At 41.5% G+C, this 26,732-nt stretch overlaps 1 protein-coding gene across 1 annotated transcript in view; it reads right to left on the bottom strand.

Moving 5' to 3' along the window:
- Positions 1 to 12,890: 12,890 nt before the first annotated feature.
- Positions 12,891 to 26,732, bottom strand: part of LOC128695040 (Guanylyl cyclase at 88E) — a 532,612-nt gene continuing 518,770 nt past the window's right edge. Inside the window, exon 17 of the mRNA XM_070091517.1 lies at positions 12,891 to 13,339. Coding sequence (XP_069947618.1) covers positions 12,891 to 13,339 — 449 coding nt within the window. The remainder of the gene's footprint in view (positions 13,340 to 26,732) is intronic.

Genomic DNA, 26,732 nt, shown 5'->3' on the forward strand with positions numbered 1-26,732 from the left:
TAAAACTTGATTATCACCCATTTCTATTGTACTGTGAAATCCCTAGAGGTTTAGCGCTTTACCATGAATATAATTGATTTCCCGTTTGTTATATTTCAAGTGTATTTTGACAGATTTATATTTAGGGTTAAATTGAACGAGTTATGTATTTGGCTCATGTCACAGTATAGAAGGTTTATGAGACATCTTTTTGAAAAGAAAAGTTGAAAATAATATATAAATGCCTAAACTATCTCTCAAAATGAAATAAATTTTAGTTTCAATAGGAAGGGGCCATTTCATATGGGGTATGGTGAAAATAACATAGTGATTTTTGTTTTTATTGGCATAGGATGTTCCTACTTTAGGCTCATAGCTGGAATTTCAAACTGTTAGCATAAAGTAAGCCTGTTTAGAAAATAGCTTTCATTTTTTCGTTCGAAATTTGAGGTTCCACTGTATATATATATATATATATATATATATATATATATATATATATATATATATATATATATATATGTATATATATATATATATATATATATATATATATATATATATATATATATATATATATATATATATATATATATATATATCTTCTTCTTTCAACGTATATATATATATATATATATATATATATATATATGCACACGTATACTTATACATACATACATACATATACATACATACATACAATACATACATACATACATATACATACATACATATATACAAATACACATATACATACAAATACATACATACAAATGCATACATACATGTATGTACATACATATACATGCATACATATACATACATACATATACATACATATACATACATATACTTACATATACATATATCCATACACACACATACATACATACATACATATACACACACACACACATACATACATACATATACACACACATACACACACACACATACACACAGGGGTCAGTCCTAGGACCAGTGCTATTTTTGATACATGTGAATGACATGGTGGAAGGGATAGACTGAAGTGTCTGTGTTTGCAGATGATGTGAAGCTAATGAGAAAGATTAAATCGGATGAGGATCAGGCAGGACTACAAAGAGTCCTGGATAGGCTGGACACGTGGTCCAGGAACTGGCTTCTCGATTTCAACCCTGCCAAATGCAAAGTCATGAAGATTGGGGAATGACAAAGAAGACCGCAGACAGAGTATAGGCTAGGTGGACAGAGGCTGCAAACCTCACTCAAGGAGAAAGATCTTGGGGTGGCCATAAGACCGAGCAAGTCTCCAGAGGCACACATCAACCAGATAACGGTTGCAGTATATGGGTGCCTGGCAAACCTGAGAAAAGCATTCCGATACCTTAGTAAGGAATCGTTCAAGACACTGTACATTGTGTACGTCAGGCCCATACTGGAGTATGCAGCACCAGTTTGGAACCCGCACCTGGTCAAGCATGTCAAGAAATTAGAGAAAGTACAAAGGTTTTCAACAAGGCTAGTTCCGGAGCTCAGGGGAATGTCCTACGAAGAAATTTTGAGGGAAATCGGACTGACGACACTGGAGGACAGGAGGGTCAGGGGAGACATGATAACAACATACAAAATAATGCGTGGAATAGACAAGGTGGACACAGACAGGATGTTCCAGAGAGGGGACACAGTAACAAGGGGTCACAATGGGAAGCTGAAGACTCAGACGAGTCACAGGGATGTTAGGAAGCACAGGTACCATCCGACTTAAGACTGAGTTCGGTTCCGACAAATCGGTCGTAAGTTGAAATGGACGTAAGTCGAACCTTACTACTGAATATCAACATCACATTTTTGTAATGACTTTATTTTATTGTTTTATTTTGGTATTTCATTTTTTACTTTACTTTTTATGCTGTTAGTACTGTATTTTATACTGTAAGGTTTAGGATAAACACTGTGTACAACACAAACAGTTGTTTATTTCCCAGAAATTTGGTCATATGTCGAGCAGGTTGTAAGTCAGATGGTAGGTATATTTCTTCAGTCACAGAGCCGTCAGGAAGTGGAATAGCCTAGCAAGTGATGTAGTGGAGGCAGGAACCATACACAGCTTTAAGACGAGGTATGACAAAGCTCAGGCAGCAGAGAGAGGGAGAGGACCTAGTAGCAATCAGTGAAGAGGCAGGGCCAGGAGCTGAGTATCAACCCCTGCAATCACAATTAGGTGAGTACATGTACACATACACACACACACACACACACACGTACGTACGTACGTATGTACGTATATATAACCTCAAAAGAAATGGGAGTGACATGTCCAACTACGGGATGTCCAAGCAAATATTCATACCGTTTGAATCTACATACTTTTCACGTGTGGTGTGAGGATGGATTTCGATATAAATTCACTCTTCATAGTATATTATAATTTCATATACTAGTGATTTATACTGAACACAGCCATGAACTAATCTAACAACAAACAGACCACAATTTATTCAAATGTCTGTATTTTCACTTTATATAATAAAAAGAACCGTCAAATTTACCCTCTTTTTCTGAAACAATGACACCTTTTAAACACTTCAAGGTAAGAGTTATTTTCTGTGGAGTGAATTTTGCAATAGTATTACTAAATACAGTGTGAATTTTTCAGCAAATTAGTCTTGGGGTCTGTAATTGTTTTCGAGTAAGGGATGCGCCCTATACTGGCAGAATTTATTTTAAAAGAAATTAGTGAACCAGCCGCTATATACACCCTATGATCTTTTTAACTTTTGACAAACTTAGTACTCACCCATGTTTTTGTAATGTATTTTAATATACTGTACTGTATATAAATGTTCTTTTCAACTTATAATGCCAGGACACGGAAAAAATATTTTTGAACCCGTTGTTTGTGATTGTATGAGTGAAATAAAATTCACTAGAGAATCATCTATACAGGTAAGTGATTTTAGAGCTAGACTCTGACATTGGTAACTAATCTTTATATGTGTAATTGTTATTTACAACAGATTGAGATTATATAAGGATACTTATTACAAGAGGCTCCCTAAGTGAGTTCTTATTTGCATATTACTAAACATATTTGGTCAAACATCAAGTGAAATAAATACCAGACTATTTTACTCAATATATGCATTAAATACACACTTTTGACCATACAATAAGCAGAGAAATTAATAAACCTTCCTTAACATACAAGAACATTGCGTGTTTACAAAAGGTATCCGCTTTTTACGTTCGCCCTTAACACTAGTGAGGGGGAATATGTTCCCTGGGTCAACCAGGGTCAAGTGCAACTACTTTGTAAGCTCTACACCACACTAAGCAAATAAATTAAATGTCCAGCAGTCAGAATAGCTGAAAATATGGACTCGGGTGTCATATTTTTATTAACATGGCACCCAGGAGAAATTCTTTTCATTATTACAAAATAAAAATCTCCATTTCAAAAAATACATACATTTTGTCTTTTATTCTTTTTATCCCTATAGACACCTGCATTTGATACACCTTATGCCATTAAAATAAATATGTATATGTTAAAATATTAAATAAGTTTTTGTATGCATTCCTGATGCATTTACAAAAGTATAACTTTCCTACCAGAGACGTGATATAGAGTACTATGTGTTGTGTAATGGATGTACTTTTTTTAGCATAATTTGCAGACTGCCATTGTTTTTACCAAACATTACGATAAATATTTTTTTATAGGAAATCAGTCTGAACATCACGAAATTAATTGATTTCACTGATATTAAGTAATACTAATTACATTTTGACAGGCCTTAGGTTAAATAGATGTAAGCTGTATTGTGTTAATTTTAACAAGAAAAGATTAACTTACTCAATTAGTTTTGGTGCAAATAAAGAAATTGTATTTGCATAATAATTCAGGTTAATCTATTTATCATTACTGAAGGTAAAAATTTCAATAAATCTATTTTTAAGGCAGACTTGTTTAACCACCATATTTGCCTATCAGGCACTACATGATTATATTGTAGACAAGAATATATATATATATATATATATGTAATTATATATATATATATATATATATATATATATATATATATATATATATATATATATATATATATATATATATATATATATATATATATGTATATATATCTTTCTTTCTTTCAACACATCGGCCATATCCCACCGAGGCGGGGTGGCCCAAAAGGAAAAACGAAAGTTTCTCCTTTTACATTTAGTAATATATACAGGAAAAGGGGTTACTGGCCCCTTGCTCCCGGCATTTTAGTCGCCTCTTACAACATGCATGGGGCACAGAGGAAGAATTCTGTTCCACTTTCCCATGGAGATAAGAGGAAATAAACAAGAACAAGAACTAGAAAGAAAATAGAAGAAAACCCAGAGGGGTATGTATATATACACTTGTACATGTATGTGTAGTGTGACCTAAGTGTAAGTAGAAGTAGCAAGACGTACCTGAAATCTTGCATGTTCATGAGACAGAAAAAAGGACACCAGCAATCCTACCATCATGTAAAACAATTACAGGCTTTCGTTTTACACTCACTTGGCAGGACGGTAGTACCTCCCTGGGCGGTTGCTGTCTACCAACATACTACCTAGGGTGTATATATGTATATATATATATATGTATATATATGTATATATATATATTATATATATATATGTATATATATATATATATATATATATACGTAGTATATATATATATTCTTCTTCTTCTTTCAACGTACCAGCCGTATCCCACTGAGATAGGGTGGCCCAAAAGAAAAAACTGAAGTTTCTCCTTTTAAATTTAGTAATATACAGGAGAAGGGGTTACTAGCCCCTTGCTCCCGGCATTTTAGTCGCCTCTTACGACACACATGGCTTATAGAGGAAGAATTCTGTTCCACTTCCCCATGGAGATAAGAGGAAATAAACAAGAACAAGAATTAGAAAGAAAATAGAAGAAAACCCAGAGGGGTGTGTATATATATGCTTGTACATGTATGTGTAGTGTGACCTAAGTGTAAGTAGAAGTAGCAAGACTTACCTGTAATCTTGCATATTTATGAGACAGACAAAAGACACCAGCAATCCTACCATCATGTAAAACAATTACAGGCTTTTGTTCTACACTCACTTGGCAGGACGGTAGTACCTCCCTGGGCGGTTGCTGTCTACCAACATACTACCTAGGGTATGTATATATATATATATATATATATATATATATATATATATATATTATATATGTGTATATATATATATATATTATATATATATATATATATATATATATATATATATATATATATATATATATATATATATATATATATATATGCAATAAGATCACAGTAAACAGATTATTTCAAAATATGCAAAACAACCACTCTGAAAGAATAAAGAAATTCCAAGCGCTTTCGTGACTACTCACATTATCAAGGAACTTGATAATGTGAGTAGTCACGAAAGCGCTTGGAATTTCTCTATTCTTTCAGAGTGGTTGTTTTGCATATATATATATATATATATATATATTTTTTTTTTTTCAACAAGTCGGTCGTCTCCCACGTATATATGATGTGTATATGTATGTAATTCGGCAGCATAACACAGTAATTCCTTAGAAACCGAATGTATATAAGGAAGATATAGCTCAGCACTAGTACATAAATCATCATATATTATCACTGGTTATGAAGGATCACAGTTCATCATCTGCTCTGGAAATACACATATCCCACCCATCAATGGTCAACATGTCTTCCAAAGATATAATATATTGGATAAATACAGAAATCTCCCTTGTAGTGACTAGGATGTCTACCAGGGAAATTTTTATAGCATTAGATTTTTAATCCACTCGATGCAGCATCCCGTAACAAGTTGTTCCCAGATAAAAATGTTTTAAAGACTGAATGATTCGTGAACAAAATTTAGTCATGAAATCCAACACTAGTGACAACTTGGAAATCATATTCATGTTCGTTAAATGCACATAGGCCAGTTTCTGTAAAATAATAAAGATGTCGATTAGATATAATAGGAGATGAACATAATGGCCCACTTATAGATTAATGGTGTTGCAAATCTAATTGAGCTTGTCGGTTTTGTTATTCCTTCCCACCTCACATTGTCTGGCACCTCCCAGCCTCGGAGCAACAGTATTTTACCTTATTCTCAAACCACCATATTTAAAATAAGAAACGTGGCATCCATTTCCTCTTAATTTAACGAATTCCTACTTAATATCTAGTTAATTAACTGAATGAATTAGTTTCTGACAAAGTCTCACACCCAAAGACTACTTTCTAACCCCCTTACCAACTTTGATTTATTTGCATAGTTTATAAGTTTGACCATTGCATTTCAACAGGTATAACATCTTTAGGAATGTTAAATGCATGAATCAGACCGAGCCTTTTTCATTAAGCAACATTTCGCTTTAAACAGGGCTTTATCAAGTTTCTCCCTGTTTAGGGAGAGGACTCAAGTAACGAAAGAGGTAGAGCTGTGATATGTGTGAATTATACTCCTGGTTTATCGGCTACTTGATATTTGCCGCATATAAAATCCTTAAATTTGAACAGACTTTGCGTAGTGTAGATAGATTCAACAATTACTCTTAATTTCTGATCCAGGGAACGATTTCATTTAACAGTCTCATGTACAAGTTTTTCAAGCGATCATCTGTTTTCCTTCATAACTAACCTTACATGTATTACATAATGCTTTACGTATGAGTCTTGGCCTTCCTTACTGGTGTCCTGGAGTTTATATATACATATATATATACACATATATATATACATATATACATATATATACACATATATGTATATACATATATATACACATATATATATATACACATATACAGTGGACCCCCGCTTAACGATCACCTCCAAATGCGACCAATTATGTAAGTGTATTTATGTAAGTGCGTTTGTACGTGTATGTTTGGAGGTCTGAAATGGACTAATCTACTTCACAATATTTCTTATGGGAACAAATTCGGTCAGTACTGGCACCTGAACATACTTCTGGAGTGAAAAAATATCGTTAACCGGGGGTCTACTGTATATATATATATATATATATATATATATATATATATATATATATATATATATATATATATATATATATATATATATAAATATATATATATATATACACATATATATATATATATATATATATATATATATATATATATATATATATATATATATATATATATATATATATATATATATATATATATATGCAAAAAAACCACTCTGAAAGAATAGAAAAATTCCAAGCGCTTTCGTGACTACTCACATTATCAAGGAACTATGAAAGTAAAGCATCCAAGGAAGCTATATAAGGGGGTCTGGCCAGCACCTCACTATCAGATCCCACAACGGTTAAACACCTGACGCGCGCCGGCCCAACTGGACAAGTCCTTTGCACAACTCGCCAACAAACTATTCTACCCATAGTTCCTTGATAATGTGAGTAGTCACGAAAGCGCTTGGAATTTCTCTATTCTTTCAGAGTGGTTGTTTTGCATATTCTGAAATCACCTGTTTACTGTGATCTTATTGCATATATATATATATATATATATATATATATATATATATATATATATTTTTTTTTTTTTTTTTTTTTTTCAACAAGTCGGCCGTCTCCCACCGAGGCAGGGTGACCCAAAAAAGAAAGAAAATCCCCAAAAAGAAAATACTTTCATCATCATTCAACACTTTCACCACACTCGCACATTATCACTGTTTTTGCAGAGGTGCTCAGAATACAACAGTCTAGAAGCATACACATATAAAGATACACAACATATCCCTCCAAACTGCCAATATCCCAAACCCCTCCTTTAAAGTGCAGGCATTGTACTTCCCATTTCCAGGACTCAAGTCCGACTATATGAAAATAACCGGTTTCCCTGAATCCCTTCACTAAATATTACCCTGCTCACACTCCAACAGATCGTCAGGTCCCAAGTACCATTCGTCTCCATTCACTCCTATCTAACACGCTCACGCACGCTTGCTGGAAATCCAAGCCCCTTACCCACAAAACCTCCTTTACCCCCTCTCTCCAACCCTTTCGAGGACGACCCCTACCCCGCCTTCCTTCCCCTATAGATTTATATGCTTTCCATGTCATTCTACTGTGATCCATTCTCTCTAAATGACCAAACCACCTCAACAACCCCTCTTCTGCCCTCTGACTAATACTTTTATTAACTCCACACCTTCTCCTAATTTCCACACTCCGAATTTTTTGCATAATATTTACACCACACATTGCCCTTAGACAGGACATCTCCGCTGCCTCCAACCGTCTCCTTGCTGCTGCATTTACCACCCAAGCTTCACACCCATATAAGAGTGTTGGTACTACTATACTTTCATACATTCCCTTCTTTGCCTCCATAGATAACGTTTTTTGACTCCACATATACCTCAACGCACCACTCACCTTTTTTCCCTCATCAATTCTATGATTAACCTCATCCTTCATAAATCCATCCGCCGACACGTCAACTCCCAAGTATCTGAAAACATTCACTTCTTCCATACTCCTCCTCCCCAATTTGATATCCAATTTTTCTTTATCTAAATCATTTGACACCCTCATCACCTTACTCTTTTCTATGTTCACTTTCAACTTTCTACCTTTACACACATTCCCAAACTCATCCACTAACCTTTGCAATTTTTCTTTAGAATCTCCCATAAGCACAGTATCATCAGCAAAAAGTAACTGTGTCAATTCCCATTTTGAATTTGATTCCCCATAATTTAATCCCACCCCTCTCCCAAACACCCTAGCATTTACTTCCTTTACAACCCCATCTATAAATATATTAAACAACCATGGTGACATTACACATCCCTGTCTAAGACCTACTTTTACCGGGAAGTAGTCTCCCTCTCTTCTACACACCCTAACCTGAGCCTCACTATCCTCATAAAAACTCTTTACAGCATTTAATAACTTACCACCTATTCCATATACTTGCAACATCTGCCACATTGCTCCTCTATCCACTCTATCATATGCCTTTTCTAAATCCATAAATGCAATAAAAACCTCCCTATCTTTATCTAAATACTGTTCACATATATGCTTCAATGTAAACACCTGATCTACACATCCCCTACCCACTCTAAAACCTCCTTGCTCATCCGCAATCCTACATTCTGTCTTACCTCTAATTCTTTCAATTATAACCCTACCGTACACTTTTCCTGGTATACTCAGTAAGCTTATTCCTCTATAATTTTTACAGTCTCTTTTGTCCCCTTTCCCTTTATATAAAGGGACTATACATGCTCTCTGCCAATCCCTAGGTACCTTCCCCTCTTTCATACATTTATTAAACAAAAGTACCAACCACTCCAACACTATATCCCCCCCTGCTTTTAACATTTCTGTCATGATCCCATCAGTTCCAGCTGCTTTACCCCCTTTCATTTTACGTAATGCCTCACGTACCTCCCCCACACTTACATTCTGCTCTTCTTCACTCCTAAAAGATGGTATACCTCCCTGACCAGTGCATGAAATTACTGCCTCTGTTTCTTCCTTAACATTTAAAAGTTCCTCAAAATATTCTCGCCATCTACCCAATACCTCCATCTCCCCATCTACTAACTCCCCTACTCTGTTTTTAACTGACAAATCCATATTTTCCCTAGGCTTTCTTAACTTGTTTAACTCGCTCCAAAATTTTTTCTTATTTTCATTAAAATTTCTTGACAGTGCCTCTCCCACTCTATCATCTGCTCTCCTTTTGCACTCTCTCACCACTCTCTTTACCTTTCTTTTACTCTCCATATACTCTGCTCTTCTTATAACACTTCTGCTTTGTAAAAACCTCTCATAAGCTACCTTTTTCTCTTTTATCACACCCTTTACTTCATCATTCCACCAATCACTCCTCTTTCCTCCTGCCCCCACCCTCCTATAACCACAAACTTCTGCCCCACATTCTAATACTGCATTTTTAAAACTATTCCAACCCTCTTCAACCCCCCCACTACTCATCTTTGCACTAGCCCACCTTTCTGCCAATAGTCGCTTATATCTCACCCGAACTTCCTCCTCCCTTAGTTTATACACTTTCACCTCCCTCTTACTTGTTGTTGCCACCTTCCTCTTTTCCCATCTACCTCTTACTCTAACTGTAGCTACAACTAAATAATGATCCGATATATCAGTTGCCCCTCTATAAACATGTACATCCTGGAGCCTACCCATCAACCTTTTATCCACCAATACATAATCTAATAAACTACTTTCATTACGTGCTACATCATACCTTGTATATTTATTTATCCTCTTTTTCATAAAATATGTATTACTTATTACCAAATTTCTTTCTACACATAGCTCAATTAAAGGCTCCCCATTTACATTTACCCCTGGCACCCCAAATTTACCTACTACTCCCTCCATAACATTTTTACCCACTTTAGCATTAAAATCCCCAACCACCATTACTCTCACACTTGATTCAAAACTCCCCATGCATTCACTCAACATTTCCCAAAATCTCTCTCTCTCCTCTACACTTCTCTCTTCTCCAGGTGCATACACGCTTATTATAACCCACTTTTCACATCCAATCTTTATTTTGCTCCACATAATCCTTGAATTAATACATTTATAGTCCCTCTTTTCCTGCCATAGCTTATCCTTCAACATTATTGCTACTCCTTCTTTAGCTCTAACTCTATTTGAAACCCCTGACCTAATCCCATTTATTCCTCTCCACTGAAACTCTCCCACCCCCTTCAGCTTTGTTTCACTTAAAGCCAGGACATCCAGCTTTTTCTCATTCATAACATCCACAATCATCTCTTTCTTATCATCTGCACAACATCCACGCACATTCAGACTTCCCACTTTGACAATTTTCTTCTTCTTATTCTTTTTAGTAATCTTTACAGGAAAAGGGGTTACTAGCCCATTGTTCCCGGCATTTTAGTTGACTTTTACAACACGCATGGCTTACGGAGGAAAGATTCTTATTCCACTTCCCCATGGATATAAAAGGAAAATTAATAAGACCAAGAACTATTAAGATAAAATCAAAGAAAACTCAGATGAGTGTGTATAAATAAATGTGTACATGTATGTGTAGTGTGACCTAAGTGTAAGTAGAAGTAGCAAGACATGCCTGTAATCTTGCATATTTATGAGACAGACAAAAGACATCAGCAAACCTACCATCATGTAAAACAATCACAGGCTTCGTTTTACACTCACTTGGTAGGACGGTAGTACCTCCCTGGGTGGTTGCTGTCTACCAACCTACTACTATATATATATATATATATATATATATATATATATATATATATATATATAGATATATATATATATCTATATATATATATATATATATTATTTATTTATTTATTTATTGTGCCGAATAAGTAACACGTGATTCTGGCTTAAATAGCAATGCACTCCTTGCCAAATAAGGCAAGCAAAAATTTGTGTATGCAATAATTTTGCAAAAATCATTCAGAACCTAACAAAAAAATATATTTAATTGTGTTTGTTTATTATTGAATTATTGTAAGCTCATTTAAAATATATTTAGTTGGATTAGGTTAAATTAAATTGTGCTTGTTATAATAAGGTTAGGTAAGTTTTCCAAGTTTTTTTTGGTGCAGAATTTTTATATTAACATAAATTAAAAAAATATATCTTTAAACATAGAGAAAATTTTAGAAAGGGCTTAACTTTAAATGAGTTCTTGCTAATTGATCAATTTTACCTATTCAGCATTATATATATATATATAATATATATATATATATATATATATATATATATATATATATATATATATATATATATATATATATATATATATATACACAGACCAACTTCCTGCCACAGGTGCCATTCACATGTGTCCCTTTTTGTGCTATAGGACAGTACTGTCTACAGGTGTGCTGTACAATGTATCACTGGCGTCTATATATCACCCACAGTTGTACAGCGGTATTTCACAGGTGTGTTGTACAACAATATGTCATGCACAAATATGTGTACAACAATATATTATACAGACGTCTGCCATACGGCGATATATCAGAAATTTGCCTTAGGACGATATAAGAGTATGAGCCAGACGTAAGTTATCTAACCATATACGGCGATATATTTAGACTGCCATATAACGATAAATCATTCAGAGGTATACCATATGACGATACATCATTCAGAGGTATACCATACAATGATACATCATTCAGAGGTATACCATACGACGATACATCATTCAGAGGTATACCATACGACGATACATCATTCAGAGGTATGCCATACGACGATACATCATTCAGAGGTATACCATACGACGATACATCATTCAGAGGTATACCATACGACGATACATCATTCAGAGGTATACCATACGACGATACATCATTCAGAGGTATACCATACGACGATACATCATTCAGAGGTATACCATACGACGATACATCATTCAGAGGTATACCATACGACGATACATCATTCAGAGGTATACCATACGACGATACATCATTCAGAGGTATACCATACGATGATACATCATTCAAAGGTAGGTTATATGATAGATTATTCAGAGGTAAGCCATACGACGGTATATCATTCGTGAGTATGGAATTGGACGATATATCAATTAGAGGTAAGCCATAGGGTAATATATCATTCAGAGAACGATATATCAACCAAGAGTGTGATATATCACTATATCATACACGCACTTAAACGTTTGTATAGGCGGGTCGCAACCTACGTACTAAAACGTTATATAGGAGGTTCGCTACCTACGACAAGGCATCTAAGAGAACTTTAAGTGTGCTCTAGGACGAAATACACCTCATATAAATGGAGTATACATGTCACAGGTGTTAAAGGAGTGTACAGGTGTGGCTTTGCATACGATTCTTGCTGGTGAAGCCAGAACAGCTGTGGGTTACCACTGGAGAGGTCCCTCGGTCCACCATCTCCACTGGTGAGACAACAGTCACCACCTTCTGGAAAGGAATCGTCGTAGGCACTTTCTCGGAAAAGTCCTTGCCCTTGGTGTCGTTGTGGGTGTAGTGGTTGTCGATGAGAACGTCGGGTAGAGGAGTGCTCTTCTTCTGGGTTGTGTTGTTGTGAGCTGCGGTTGAGAGGGTGTTGGGGTGGTGGTGGTTGGTGGGTTTCTCATGTGCGGTGCTGCGGATTCTCTCTCTCATCTCCTGTGGGATAAGGAGAGGGTGGTTCGCCGAGGCAACCTCCGTCAGGGAGGTCCTGGGTCTGCTCTCGATGACTGGTAGTGTTGAGGTTGAGAATCCCACGTTGGAATATGTTCGGCCTGTTGGAGAGGCACTAGTATTACATTAAGCATCTAAATCACTAGTAATAATAATATAATATCTTTATTTACTACAAGTACATGTACATGGTATACAGTCCTGGCTAATATCAATGACATACTACTGTATAAAAAGCCACTCTTTACGCAGAGCATTTCGGGCAAATTAGGTCAGTTTTGTTCCGGGATGCCCTTGTGGCTTAGCGCTTCTTTTTGATTATAATAATAATAATTTGTTCCGGGATGCGACCCACACCAGTTGACTAACACCCAGGTACCCAATTTACTGATGGGTGAACATAGACAACCGGTGTGAAGAAACACGCCCAATGTTTCCACCCTCGCTGGGAATCAAACCCAGACCCTTGCCGTGCAAGTGGCTCAAGGAATGTACATGGAAATAAAAAAAAAGTTAAAGTGACTATTGTTATATTTTAAGTCCTCCACTGAGGTGCTCGAGCAGATCAAAGAGTATACAAGAGATGAAATGAAGCTTATACACAGAGGCAGGTCACATGAATTAAGTTGGCCAGGAACAGGTGACTATAGTGCAAGGAGTTATGTTATTATTTTTAGTGTTATTACATTCTGTATCATAACAAATTCTAAACATACAATAGAGTGAAAAAGGAAGGACCTGGGAGTGATAATGTCAGAGGATCTCACCTTCAAAGACCATAACAGTGTATCTACCGCATCAGCTAGAAAAATGATAGGATGGATACCTGGAAATACCTGGAGAGAGTTCCGGGGGTCAACGCCCCCACGGCCCTGCCTGTGACCAGGCCTCATAATGAGAACCTTCAAAACTAGAGACGCCAAGCTCATGATGATTCTCTTCAAATCGCTTGTTCTCTCTAGGCTGGAATACTACTGTACACTAACTGCCCCCTTCAAGGCATGCGAAATTGCTGACCTGGAGTGTGCAAAGAGCATTCACGGCACACATAAGTACGATAAACCACCTAAATTACTGGGAACGGTTGAAGTCCCTTGATTTGTATTCCCTGGAATGCAAGCGAGCAAGATACGTGATAACATACACTTGGAAAATCATAGAGAAATTAGTACGAAACCTTCATACGAAAGTCACTCTCCATGAAAGCAAGACAAGGCAGGAGATGCAACATTCCCCTAATGAGAAGTAGGGGTGAAGCGAGTACACCAAGACAACACAATAAGTGTCAGGGGCCCAAGACTGTTCAACTGCCTCCCAGCAGTTTTCAAGGAGACGCTGGACAGGCACCTCAAGTCGGTACCTGACCAGCCAGGCTGTGGTCTGTACATCAATTTACGTGCAGCCAGCAGCAACACCCTGGTTGATCAGACCCTGATCCACCACAAGGCCTGGTCTCAGACCGGGCCGCGGGGGCAGTGACCCCCAAAACTGTCTCCAGGTATTCATGGGGTAGCACTAAGCCTATAGAGATCATACACCACACGGCAAAGAATTTTAGCATTAGTCATTTGTTCCTGCCTTTGACTTAGGTCATGTGACCTATTTTAGATTTGTTGAAGAGGACTTCTGTGAGGCCCAAATATACAAGTACAGTGGACCACCGGTTAACGAACTTTTTTCATTCCAGTAGTATGTTCAGGTGCCAGTACTGACCGAATTTTTTCCCATAAGGAATATTGTGAAGTAGATTAGTCCATTTCAGACCCCCAAACATACACGTACAAACGCACTTACATAAATACACTTACATAATTGGTCGCATTTGGAGGTGATCGTTAAGCGGGGGTCCACTGTACTCACCTTGTCTGTTTTTTATCTTCACGTGAGCTCATGTATCCTCTAAGAACATACAAATACAGTAAGCCGATTTGTGGAGAATGTTGATTATGTATAGATACATACAAATTATTACGAAAATCTTCTTGTTGTCCATTACACAGGAGAGAATAATCTACCCCGCAATAAATAACATGACTGGAACAAGATAACACCTCTCATGGGAGGTTCCTTGATGCTGGTGAGGGGCTCTTGATTTAGAGAATTGGATCTGTGCTCCAGTTCCCCGAATTAAGCCTGAATGCCTTCCACATCCCCCCCCCCCAGGCGCTGTATAATCCTCCGGGTTTAGCGCTTCCCCCTTGATTATAATAATAATAATGGAACAAGATAACACCTCTCATGGGAGGTTCCTTGATGCTGGTGAGGGGTTCTTGATCTAGGGAATTGGATCTGTACTCCGGTTCCCTGAACTGAGTTTGAATACCTTCCCCCATGATTATAATTTAAAAATAATAATCTCTACTCGCCGCAGCTCAACCCCAAATTCAACTATTTTCTCGAACACATTTTCCATCACATTCTTTATTGTTTCCTTAATTTTTTCTGCATAATCCTACGGGTTTATCTCTTCCCTTTGATTATAATAATAATCCGTAATTTATTCCATTTTTATTTAATTTTTTTCATATGAATAATTTTCAATTATATCGCTCTAACATTTGCTAAGATTTTTTCTGTTGCACCGTTGCATGCATATTTATAACTGTTATTTTTTGTATATTTCTACGTACAGAACAAGCATATTTTGTTAGATGTAGTTGATCGACACCATGCCCAGCCCTTCTAGGGTAGGGTAGGTGCCTGAGACCGAGCTTGCAGCTCACAAGACTGTCATTCCCATTAGCCCCGTCCCGGGGTGGGGATGGTAGACCAGAGAGGCCTAGCTTCTCCCTACCAGAAGCTAGGCCTGGGGACAATTGGTCCCTAAGATGAGGGTGTACTTGTGCCTCCTCCCATAGAAGACTTAGGTCTCAGACACTCCTGAGACAGGGAGTCAAGGCCGGGCCACCACTTGGAGAAGACCCGGGCCGGGAGAATACCGGCGAATATTTAATAATAAAAAATATAATTGTTATTTTTTGTATATTTCTACGTACAGAACTAGCATATTTTATTAGATGTAGTTGTATCATTAAGAGAAACTCAGGTGTAGAAACTATCCACATCAAACATATATATATATATATATATATATATATATATATATATATATATATATATATATATATATATATATATATATATATATATATATATATATATCGTGCCGAATAGGTATAACTGGTCAATTAGCAAGAACTCGTTTAATATTAAGTCCTTTCTAAAATTTTCTCTTTTACATTTAAATATATATTTTTTTCATTGGTGTTAAGGTAAAAATTAATAATTTTGTAACAAAAGAACCTTAGAAAACTTAATTTTAAATGAGTTCTTCCTAATTGACCAATTTTAAATATTCGGCACGTGTGTGTGTGTGTGTGTGTGTGTGTGTGTGTGTGTGCGTGTTGGTGTGTGTGTGTGTGTGTGTGTGTGTGTGTGTGTGTGTGTGTGTGTGTGTGTGTTTGTGTGTGTGTGTGTGTGTGTGTGTGTGTGTGTGTACTCACCTATTTACTCACCTATTTGTGGTTGCAGGGGTCGAGTCTTAGCTCCTGGCCCCGCCTCTTCACCGGTTGCTACTGGGCATGTGTGTGCATGTGTGTGTGTGTGTGTGTGTGTACTCACCTATTTGTACTCACCTATTTGTGGTTGCAGGGGTCGAGTCCTAACTCCTGGCCCCGCCTCTTCACCGGTTGCTACTAGGCCCTCTCTCTCCCCGCTCCATGAGCTTTATCAAACCTCGTCTTAAAACTGTGTATGGTTCCTGCCTCCACTACGTCATTTTCTAGGCTATTCCACTGCCTTACAACTCTATGACTGAAGAAATACTTCCTACTATCTCTCTGACTCATTTGTGTCTTCAACTTCCAACTGTGGCCTCTTGTTTCTGTGTCCCCTCCCTGGAACATCCTGTCTTTGTCCACCTTGTCTATTCCACGCAGTATTTTATATGTCGTTATCATGTCTCCCCTGACCCTCCTGTCCTCCAGTGTCGTCAGGCCGATTTCCCTTAATCTTTCTTCATAGGACATTCCCCTTAGCTCTGGAACTAACCTGTGTGTGTGTGTGTGCGTGTGTGTGTGCATACGTGCGTGCGCTCGCGCCCTCCCTTAACAAACTCAAGTTACCATCGCGGTAACAACGTGAAAACTGCGAATGGACAAAGATTATCCTGATTATTTTGTCATTAACTTCATGTCTTGAGCACCAGCGCTTAGCCGGCAACGTTTCGCTCAAGAGCCTTACGGTCAAAACAACTTGCTTGGGTGCGCTTTATGGGCAACGTATCTCAGAAGTGTGAGCAACACGACCTATTGCTAGGGTGACCTTAGTAGAATCCTAAAATCTCACGAGTTTAGCGCTTTACACGAATATAATAATAATAATAATAATAATAATAATAATAATAATAATAATAATAGCGTTACAAAGATCGCACTTGAGCGGAAGCTTATCCAATAACACACGACCTCCTGGGATGTGTATAGTAAATGCTGGATAATATCATATTACACATTATGAAAGGTACAAGTCCTGTGAAGAGGCCTGCGATTCAGTTTTAAAAATTATGCTTATAAATAGCCCAAGCTGCATGACCTTGAGGTCGTGGCTTCGGTCAGTGAGGGAAGGTCGGCATGACCTTGAGGTCGTGGCTTCGGTCAGTGAGGGAAGGTCGGCATGATCTTGAGGTCGTGGCTTCGGTCAGTGAGGGAAGGTCGGCATGATCTTGAGGTCGTGGCTTCGGTCAGTGAGGGAAGGTCGGCATGATCTTGAGGTCGTGGCTTCGGGCAGTGAGAGAAGGTCAGCATGACCTTGAGGTCGTGGCTTCGGTCAGTGAGGGAAGGTCGGCATGATCTTGAGGTCATGGCTTCGGTCAATGAGGAAAGGTCGGCATGAACTTGAGGTCGTGGCTTAGGTCAGTGAGGGAAGGTCGGCATGATCCTGAGGTCGTGGCTTCGGTCAATGGGGGAAGGTCGGCATGATCTTGAGGTCGTGGCTTCGGTCAGTGAGGGAAGGTCGGCATGACCTTGAGGTCGTGGCTTCGGTCAATGAGGGAAGATCGGCATGATCTTGAGGTCGTGGCTTAGGTCAGTGAGGGAAGGTCGGCATGATCTTGAGGTCGTGGCTTAGGTCAGAGAGGGAAGGTCGGCATGACCTTGAGGTCGTGGCTTCGGTCAATGAGGGAAGGTCGGCATGATCTTGAGGTCGTGGCTTAGGTCAGTGAGGGAAGGTCGGCATGACCTTGAGGTCGTGGCTTCGGTCAGTGAGGGAAGGTCGGCATGACCTTGAGGTCGTGGCTTCGGTCAATGAGGGAAGGTCGGCATGATCTTAAGGTCGTGGCTTAGGTCAGTGAGGGAAGGTCGGCATGATCTTGAGGTCGTGGCTTCGGTCAGTGAGGGAAGGTCGGCATGAACTTGAGGTCGTGGCTTCGGTCAGTGAGGGAAGGTCGGCATAACCTTGAGGTCGTGTCTTCGGACAGTGAGGGAAGGTCGGCATGACCTTGAGGTCGTGGCTTCGGACAGTGAGGGAAGGTCGGCATGATCTTGAGGTCATGGCTTCGGTCAATGAGGGAAGGTCGGCATGACCTTGAGGTCGTGGTTTAGGTCAGTGAGGGAAGGTCGGCATGACCCTGAGGTCGTGGCTTCGGTCAATGGGGAAGGTCGGCATGATCTTGAGGTCGTGGCTTCGGTCAGTGAGGGAAGGTCGGCATGACCTTGAGGTCGTGGCTTAGGTCAGTGAGGGAAAGTCGGCATGACCTTGAGGTCGTGGCTTCGGTCAATGAGGGAAGGTCGGCATGATCTTGAGGTTGTGGCTTTGGTCAGTGAGGGAAGGTCGGCATGATCTTGAGGTCGTGGCTTCGGTCAATGAGGGAAGGTCGGCATGATCTTGAGGTCGTGGCTTCGGTCAGTGAGGGAAGGTCGGCATGATCTTGAGGTCGTGGCTTAGGTCAGTGAGGGAAGGTCGGCATGACCTTGAGGTCGTGGCTTCGGTCAATGAGGGAAGGTCGGCATGATCTTAAGGTCGTGGCTTAGGTCAGTGAGGGAAGGTCGGGTTGATCTTGAGGTCGTGGCTTCGGTCAGTGAGGGAAGGTCGGCATGACCTTGAGGTCGTGGCTTCGGTCAGTGAGGGAAGGTCGGCATGACCTTGAGGTCGTGGCTTCGGTCAGTGAGGGAAGGTCGGCATGACCTTGAGGTCGTGGCTTCGGTCAATGAGGGAAGGTCGGCATGATCTTAAGGTCGTGGCTTAGGTCAATGAGGGAAGGGCGGCATGATCTCAAGGTCGTGGCTTAGGTCAGTGAGGGAAGGTCGGCATGATCTTGAGGTCGTGGCTTTGGTCAGTGAGGGAAGGTCGGCATGAGCTTGAGGTCGTGGCTTCGGTCAATGAGGGAAGGTCGGCATGATCTTGAGGTCGTGGCTTCGGTCAGTGAGGGAAGGTCGTGGCTTAGGTCAGTGAGGGAAGGTCAGCATGACCTTGAGGTCGTGGCTTCGGTCAGTGAGGGAAGGTCGGCATGATCTTAAGGTCGTTGCTTAGGACAGTGAGGGAAGGTCGGCATGACCTTGAGGTCGTGGCTTCGGTCAGTGAGGGAAGGTCGGCATGATCTTGAGGTCGTGGCTTAGGTCAGTGAGGGAAGGTCAGCATGACCTTGAGGTCGTGGCTTCGGTCAATGAGGGAAGGTTGGCATGATCTTGAGGTCGTGGTTTAGGTCAGTGAGGGAAGGTCGGCATGAACTTGAGGTCGTGGCTTCGGTTAGTGAGGGAAGGTCGGCATGAACTTGAGGTCGTGGCTTCGGTCAGTGAGGGAAGGTCGGCATGAACTTGAGGTCGTGGCTTCGGTCAGTGAGGGAAGGTCGGCATGAACTTGAGGTCGTTGCTTCGGTCAGTGAGGGAAGGTCGGCATGAACTTGAGGTCGTGGCTTCAGTCAGTGAGGGAAGGTCGGCATGAACTTGAGGTCGTGGCTTCGGTCAGTGAGGGAAGGTCGGCATGAACTTGAGGTCGTTGCTTCGGTCAGTGAGGGAAGGTCGGCATGAACTTGAGGTCGTGGCTTCGGTCAGTGAGGGAAGGTCGGCATGAACTTGAGGTCGTGGCTTCGGTCAGTGAGGGAAGGTCGGCATGAACTTGAGGTCGTGGCTTCGGTCAGTGAGGGAAGGTCGGCATGACCTTGAGGTCGTGGCTTCGGTCAGTGAGGGAAGGTCGGCATGAACTTGAGGTCGTGGCTTCGGTCAGTGAGGGAAGGTCGGCATGAACTTGAGGTCGTGGCTTCGGTCAGTGAGGGAAGGTCGGCATGAACTTGATGTCGTGGCTTCGGTCAGTGAGGGAAGGTCGGCATGAACTTGAGGTCGTGGCTTCGGTCAGTGAGGGAAGGTCGGCATGAACTTGATGTCGTGGCTTAGGTCAGTGAGGGAAGGTCGGCATGAACTTGAGGTCGTGGCTTCGGTCAGTGAGGGAAGGTCGGCATGAACTTGAGGTCGTGGCTTCGGTCAGTGAGGGAAGGTCGGCATGAACTTGATGTCGTGGCTTAGGTCAGTGAGGGAAGGTCGGCATGAACTTGAGGTCGTGGCTTCGGTCAGTGAGGGAAGGTTAGCTGGCAGTGCAGGAAGGAAATTGTCGACTGACGATGAAATATGGCATGTGGCATCAGTCAGGATCATTGCCAGCTTCCCTGAGATTTATACTGAGGGAAGACTGTGTGTGTGTGTGTGTGTGAAAGAAAGAGAGAGAGAGAGAGAGAGAGAGAGAGAGAGAGAGAGAGAGAGAGAGAGAGAGTGAGAGAGAGAGAGAGAGAGAGAGAGAGAGAGAGAGAGAGAGAGAGAGAGATTTCCTATTTGTCATTACCTATTACTAGGTACATGAGCAGAATTATGCTGGCGGAGTCCCGTATTTTATATATCATATATTATTTTGAGTGTACAATGGTTGCAACAGTTACTACCTTGTCTTGTATCTTATTCCACTGTTATCTCACTCACTCCAAGACATTTTCATATATATTCTTTTTCTCATTTACAACTGTGGCGTCTTGTTCTCCCTGATGAATGGGCTAAGATATATAATTAATATTATATAATTTTATAATATTATATAAGATTAACATTCCTTCGTTTATATCTCTAAATGATATATTGAAATTTGGCAGTGTAGCATAATAGATTTCCTTGCCATTGTATTAATATAATGTTTAAACACTGATCTTTTATCTCTGTCTGTCTGTCTGTCTGTCTGTCTGTCTCTCTGTCTCTGTCTCTGTCTGTCTCTCTCTCTCACTCTCTCTCTCTCTCACTCTCTCTCTCTGTCTCTGTCTCTGTCTCTCTGTCTCTGTCTGTCTGTCTGTCTCTCTCTCTCTCTCTCTCTCTCTCTCTCTCTCTCTCTCTCTCTCTCTCTCTCTTTCTCTCTTCCTTTTTCAGTATGTGATTTCCTCTCTTTCACCTGTAATGTTCTTCCATTTTCATAGTCGTATCAATTATCATCATTAAGTCACATATTTTAAACAGATAAATCCCCTGTAACAACATCCATTCTCCCTTGTCTTTCAGGTTATAGTTTAATCTTTCACCTGAAACTCAATATTAATCTTATTTAAGGCTGAATAAATGCAATCTGCCCCCCCCCCCCCCGTTTCTTTCTAGAGTACTTGCTTGGACTTTTTCTAGTAGTTTAATAGAGTTTGTACAGAAATATAAGAGTTTCATTGCAAATTCTTACTCTCCAGATGTTTTATTCAACTTTATCTACCATATTCCAGATTAATTTTTACACAAACATTTGTCAGTGAATAAGACCTAGAGTGCCAATGTTCATCCTGTCACTTTTTTTTTATTGGCAAAATGTTTCCCATTTTTCATTTGTCTGCTAATTTAACTTCTTTTAAAGAAATTCCTTAAGATTTCCTAGTGAGTAGGTTAGTTCTTGCGCATAAATGATACCGTATCTAATTCTAAAGTTTTGTCCAGAAGCAACAGTAACTTCTTTGTTCGGTGCATGTGAGTAGCAGGTAGTGACTTGGTATTGGCAGGGAGGTGCAGATGAGCGACTGGTAGACTGCTACTGGTGCTGTGAGTGAACAGAGGAGGCAGGGAGTGTAGGAACAATCACTGGTGGTTGGGGGTGAAGGTGGAAAAGTGGGGGTTTAGGAACCATCACTGGTGGTAGTGGTATGTGAGGGTCGGGAGTGTAGGAACCATCACTGGTGTTGGAGGTATGGTAAGGAGGGTACGGAGTGTATGAACCATCACTGGTGTTGGAGGAATGGTAAGGAGTGTAGGGAGTGCAGGAACCATCACTGGTGTTGGAGGTATGGTAAGGTGGGTAGGGAGTGTAGGAACCATCACTGGTGTTGGAGGTATGGTAAGGTGGGTAGGGAGTGTAGGAACCATCACTGGTGTTGGAGGTATGGTAAGGACGGTAGGGAATGTAGGAACCGTCACTGGTGTTGGAGGTATGGTAAGGTGGGTAGGGAGTGTAGGAACCATCACTGGTGTTGGAGGTAGTGTAGGTAAGGTATGGTAAGGTGGATAGGGAGTGTAGGAACCATCACTGGTGTTGGAGGTATGGTAAGGTGGGTAGGGAGTGTAGGAACCATCACTGGTGTTGGAGGTATGGTAAGGTGGGTAGGGAGTGTAGGAACCATCACTGGTGTTGGAGGTATGGTAAGGACGGTAGGGAATGTAGGAACCGTCACTGGTGTTGGAGGTATGGTAAGGTGGGTAGGGAGTGTAGGAACCATCACTGGTGTTGGAGGTATGGTAAGGACGGTAGGGAATGTAGGAACCGTCACTGGTGTGGGAGGTATGGTAAGGCGGGTAGGGAGTGTAGGAACCATCACTGGTGTTGGAGGTATGGTAAGGAGGGTAGGGAATGTAGGAACCATCACTGGTGTTGGATGTATGGTAAGGATGGTAGGGAGTGTAGGAACCATCACTGGTGTTGGAGGTGTTGGAGGTCATGGAGGGTAGGGAAACTGGAGGGTAGGGAGTGTAGGAACCATCACTGGTGTTGGAGGTATGGTAAGGTGGGAGTGTAGGTACTGGTGTTGGAGGTATGGTAAGGAGGGTAGGGAATGTAGGAACCATCACTGGTGTTGGAGGTATGGTAAGTAGGGTAGAATGTAGGAACCATCACTGGTGTTGGAGGATGGTATGGTAGGGAGGTAGGAACCATCACTGGTGTTGGAGGGTAAGGAGGGAGAATGTAGGAACCATCACTGGTGTTGGAGGTATGGTAAGGAGGGTAGGACGGAGTGTAGGAACCATCACTGGTGTTGGAGGTATGGTAAGGAGGGTAGGGAGGTAGGAACCATCACTGGTGTTGGAGATATGGTAAGGATGGTAGGGAGTGTAGGAACAATCACTGGTGTTGGAGGTATGGTAAGGAGGGTAGGGACTGTAGGAACCATCACTGGTGTTGGAGGTATGGTAAGGACTGGTGTTAGGTATTGTAAGGTGGGTGAGTGTAGGAACCATCACTGGTGTTGGAGGTATGGTAAGGATGGTAGGGAGTGTAGGAACGATCACTGGTGTTGGAGGTATGGTAAGGGAGTAGGTACTGGTGTTGGAGGTATGGTAAGGATGGTAGGGAGTGTAGGAACCATCACTGGTGTTGGAGGTATGGTAAGGACGGTAGAGAATGTAGGAACCATCACTGGGTAGGTGGGTAAGTGTAGGAACCATCACTGGTGTTGGAGGTATGGTAAGGTGGGTAGGGAGTGTAGGAACCATCACTGGTGTTGGAGGTATGGTAAGGAGGGTAGGGAATGTAGGAACCATCACTGGTGTTGGAGGTATGGTAAGGATGGTAGGGAGTGTAGGAACCATCACTGGTGTTGGAGGTATGGTAAGGAGGGTAGGGAATGTAGGAACCATCACTGGTGTTAAGGAGTGAGGAACCATCATGGTAAGGAGGGTAGGGAGTGTAGGAACCATCACTGGTGTTGAAGGTATGGTAAGGATGGTAGGGAGTGAAGGAACCATCATTGGTGTTGGAGGTATGGTAAGGACGGTAGGGAATGTAGGAACCATCACTGGTGTTGGAGGAGGTATAGGGAGGTAGGAACCATCAGGAGGTATGGTAAGGATGGTAGGGAGTGTAGGAACCATCACTGGTGTTGGAGGTATGGTAAGGATGGTAGGGAGTGTAGGAACCATCACTGGTGTTGGAGGTATGGTAAGGACGGTAGAGAATGTAGGAACCATCACTGGTGTTGGAGGTATGGTAAGGTGGGTAGGGAGTGTAGGAACCATCACTGGTGTTGGAGGTATGGTAAGGAGGGTAGGGAATGTAGGAACCATCACTGGTGTTGGAGGTATGGTAAGGAGGGTAGGGAGTGTAGGAACCATCACTGGTGTTGGAGGTATGGTAAGGAGGGTAGGGAGTGTAGGAACCATCACTGGTGTTGGAGGTATGGTAAGGAGGGTAGGGAGTGTAGGAACCATCACTGGTGTTGGAGGTATGGTAAGGATGGTAAGGAGTGTAGGAACCATCACTGGTGTTGGAGGTATGATAAGGACGGTAGGGAATGTAGGAACCATCACTGGTGTTGGAGGTATGGTAAGGAGGGTAGGGAGTGTAGGAACCATCACTGGTGTTGGAGGTATGGTAAGGATGGTAGGGAGTGCAGGAACCATCACTGGTGTTGGAGGTATGGTAAGGAGGGTAGGGAGTGTAGGAACCATCACTGGTGTTGGAGGTATGGTAAGGATGGTAGGGAGTGTTGGAACCATCATTGGTGTTGGAGGTATGGTAAGGACGGTAGGGAATGTAGGAACCATCACTGGTGTTGGAGGTATGGTAAGGTGGGTAGGGAGTGTAGGAACCATCACTGGTGTTGGAGGTATGGTAAGGATGGTAGGGAGTGTAGGAACCATCACTGGTGTTGGAGGTATGGTAAGGAGGGTAGGGAGTGTAGGAACCATCACTGGTGTTGGAGGTATGGTAAGGATGGTAGGGAGTGTTGGAACCATCATTGGTGTTGGAGGTATGGTAAGGAGGGTAGGGAGTGTAGGAACCATCACTGGTGTTAGAGGCATGGTAAGGATGGTAGGGAGTGTAGGAACCATCACTGGTGTTGGAGGTATGGTAAGGAGGGCAGGGAGTGTAAGAACCATCACTGGTGTTGGAGGTATGGTAAGGAGGGTAGGGAGTGTAGGAACCATCACTGGTGTTGGAGGTATGGTAAGGATGGTAGGGAGTGTAGGAACCATTACTGGTGTTGGAGGTATGGTAAGGAGGGTAGGGAGTGTAGGAACCATCACTGGTGTTGGAGGTATGGTAAGGATGGTAGGGAGTGTAGGAACCATCACTGGTGTTGGAGGTATGGTAAGGAGGGTAGGGAGTGTAGGAAACATCACTGGTGTTGGAGGTATGGTAAGGATGGTAGGGAGTGTTGGAACCATCATTGGTGTTGGAGGTATGGTAAGGACGGTAGGGAATGTAGGAACCATCACTGGTGTTGGAGGTATGGTAAGGTGGGTAGGGAGTGTAGGAACCATCACTGGTGTTGGAGGTATGGTAAGGAGGGTAGGGAATGTAGGAACCATCACTGGTGTTGGAGGTATGGTAAGGAGGGTAGGGAATGTAGGAACCATCACTGGTGTTGGAGGTATGGTAAGGATGGTAGGGAATGAAGGAACCATCACTGGTGTTGGAGGTATTGTAAGGATGGTAGGGAGTGTAGGAACCATCACTGGTGTTGGAGGTATGGTAAGGAGGGTAGGGAATGTAGGAACCATCACTGGTGTTGGAGGTATGGTAATGATGGTAGGGAGTGTAGGAACCATCACTGGTGTTGGAGGTATGGTAAGGATGGTAGGGAGTGTAGGAACCATCACTGGTGTTGGAGGTATGGTAAGGAGGGTAGGGAATGTAGGAACCATCACTGGTGTTGGAGGTATGGTAAGGAGGGTAGGGAATGTAGGAACCATCACTGGTGTTGGAGGTATGGTAAGGATGGTAGGGAGTGTAGGAACCATCACTGGTGTTGGAGGTATGGTAAGGATGGTAGGGAGTGTAGGAACCATCACTGGTGTTGGAGGTATGGTAAGGAGGGTAGGGAGTGTAGGAACCATCACTGGTGTTGGAGGTATGGTAAGGATGGTAGGGAGTGTAGGAACCATCACTGGTGTTGGAGGTATGGTAAGGAGGGTAGGGAATGTAGGAACCATCACTGGTGTTGGAGGTATGGTAAGGATGGTAGGGAGTGTAGGAACCATCACTGGTGTTGGAGGTATGGTAAGGAGGGTAGGGAGTGTAGGAACCATCACTGGTGTTGGAGGTATGGTAAGGAGGGTAGGGAGTGTAGGAACCATCACTGGTGTTGGAGGTATGGTAAGGATGGTAGGGAGTGTAGGAACCATCACTGGTGTTGGAGGTATGGTAAGGAGGGTAGGGAGTGTAGGAACCATCACTGGTGTTGGAGGTATGGTAAGGATGGTAGGGAGTGTTGGAACCATCATTGGTGTTGGAGGTATGGTAAGGAGGGTAGGGAATGTAGGAACCATCACTGGT

The sequence above is a fragment of the Cherax quadricarinatus genome, chromosome 35 (assembly GCF_038502225.1).
Source record: "Cherax quadricarinatus isolate ZL_2023a chromosome 35, ASM3850222v1, whole genome shotgun sequence".
Lineage (NCBI taxonomy): Eukaryota > Metazoa > Arthropoda > Malacostraca > Decapoda > Parastacidae > Cherax > Cherax quadricarinatus.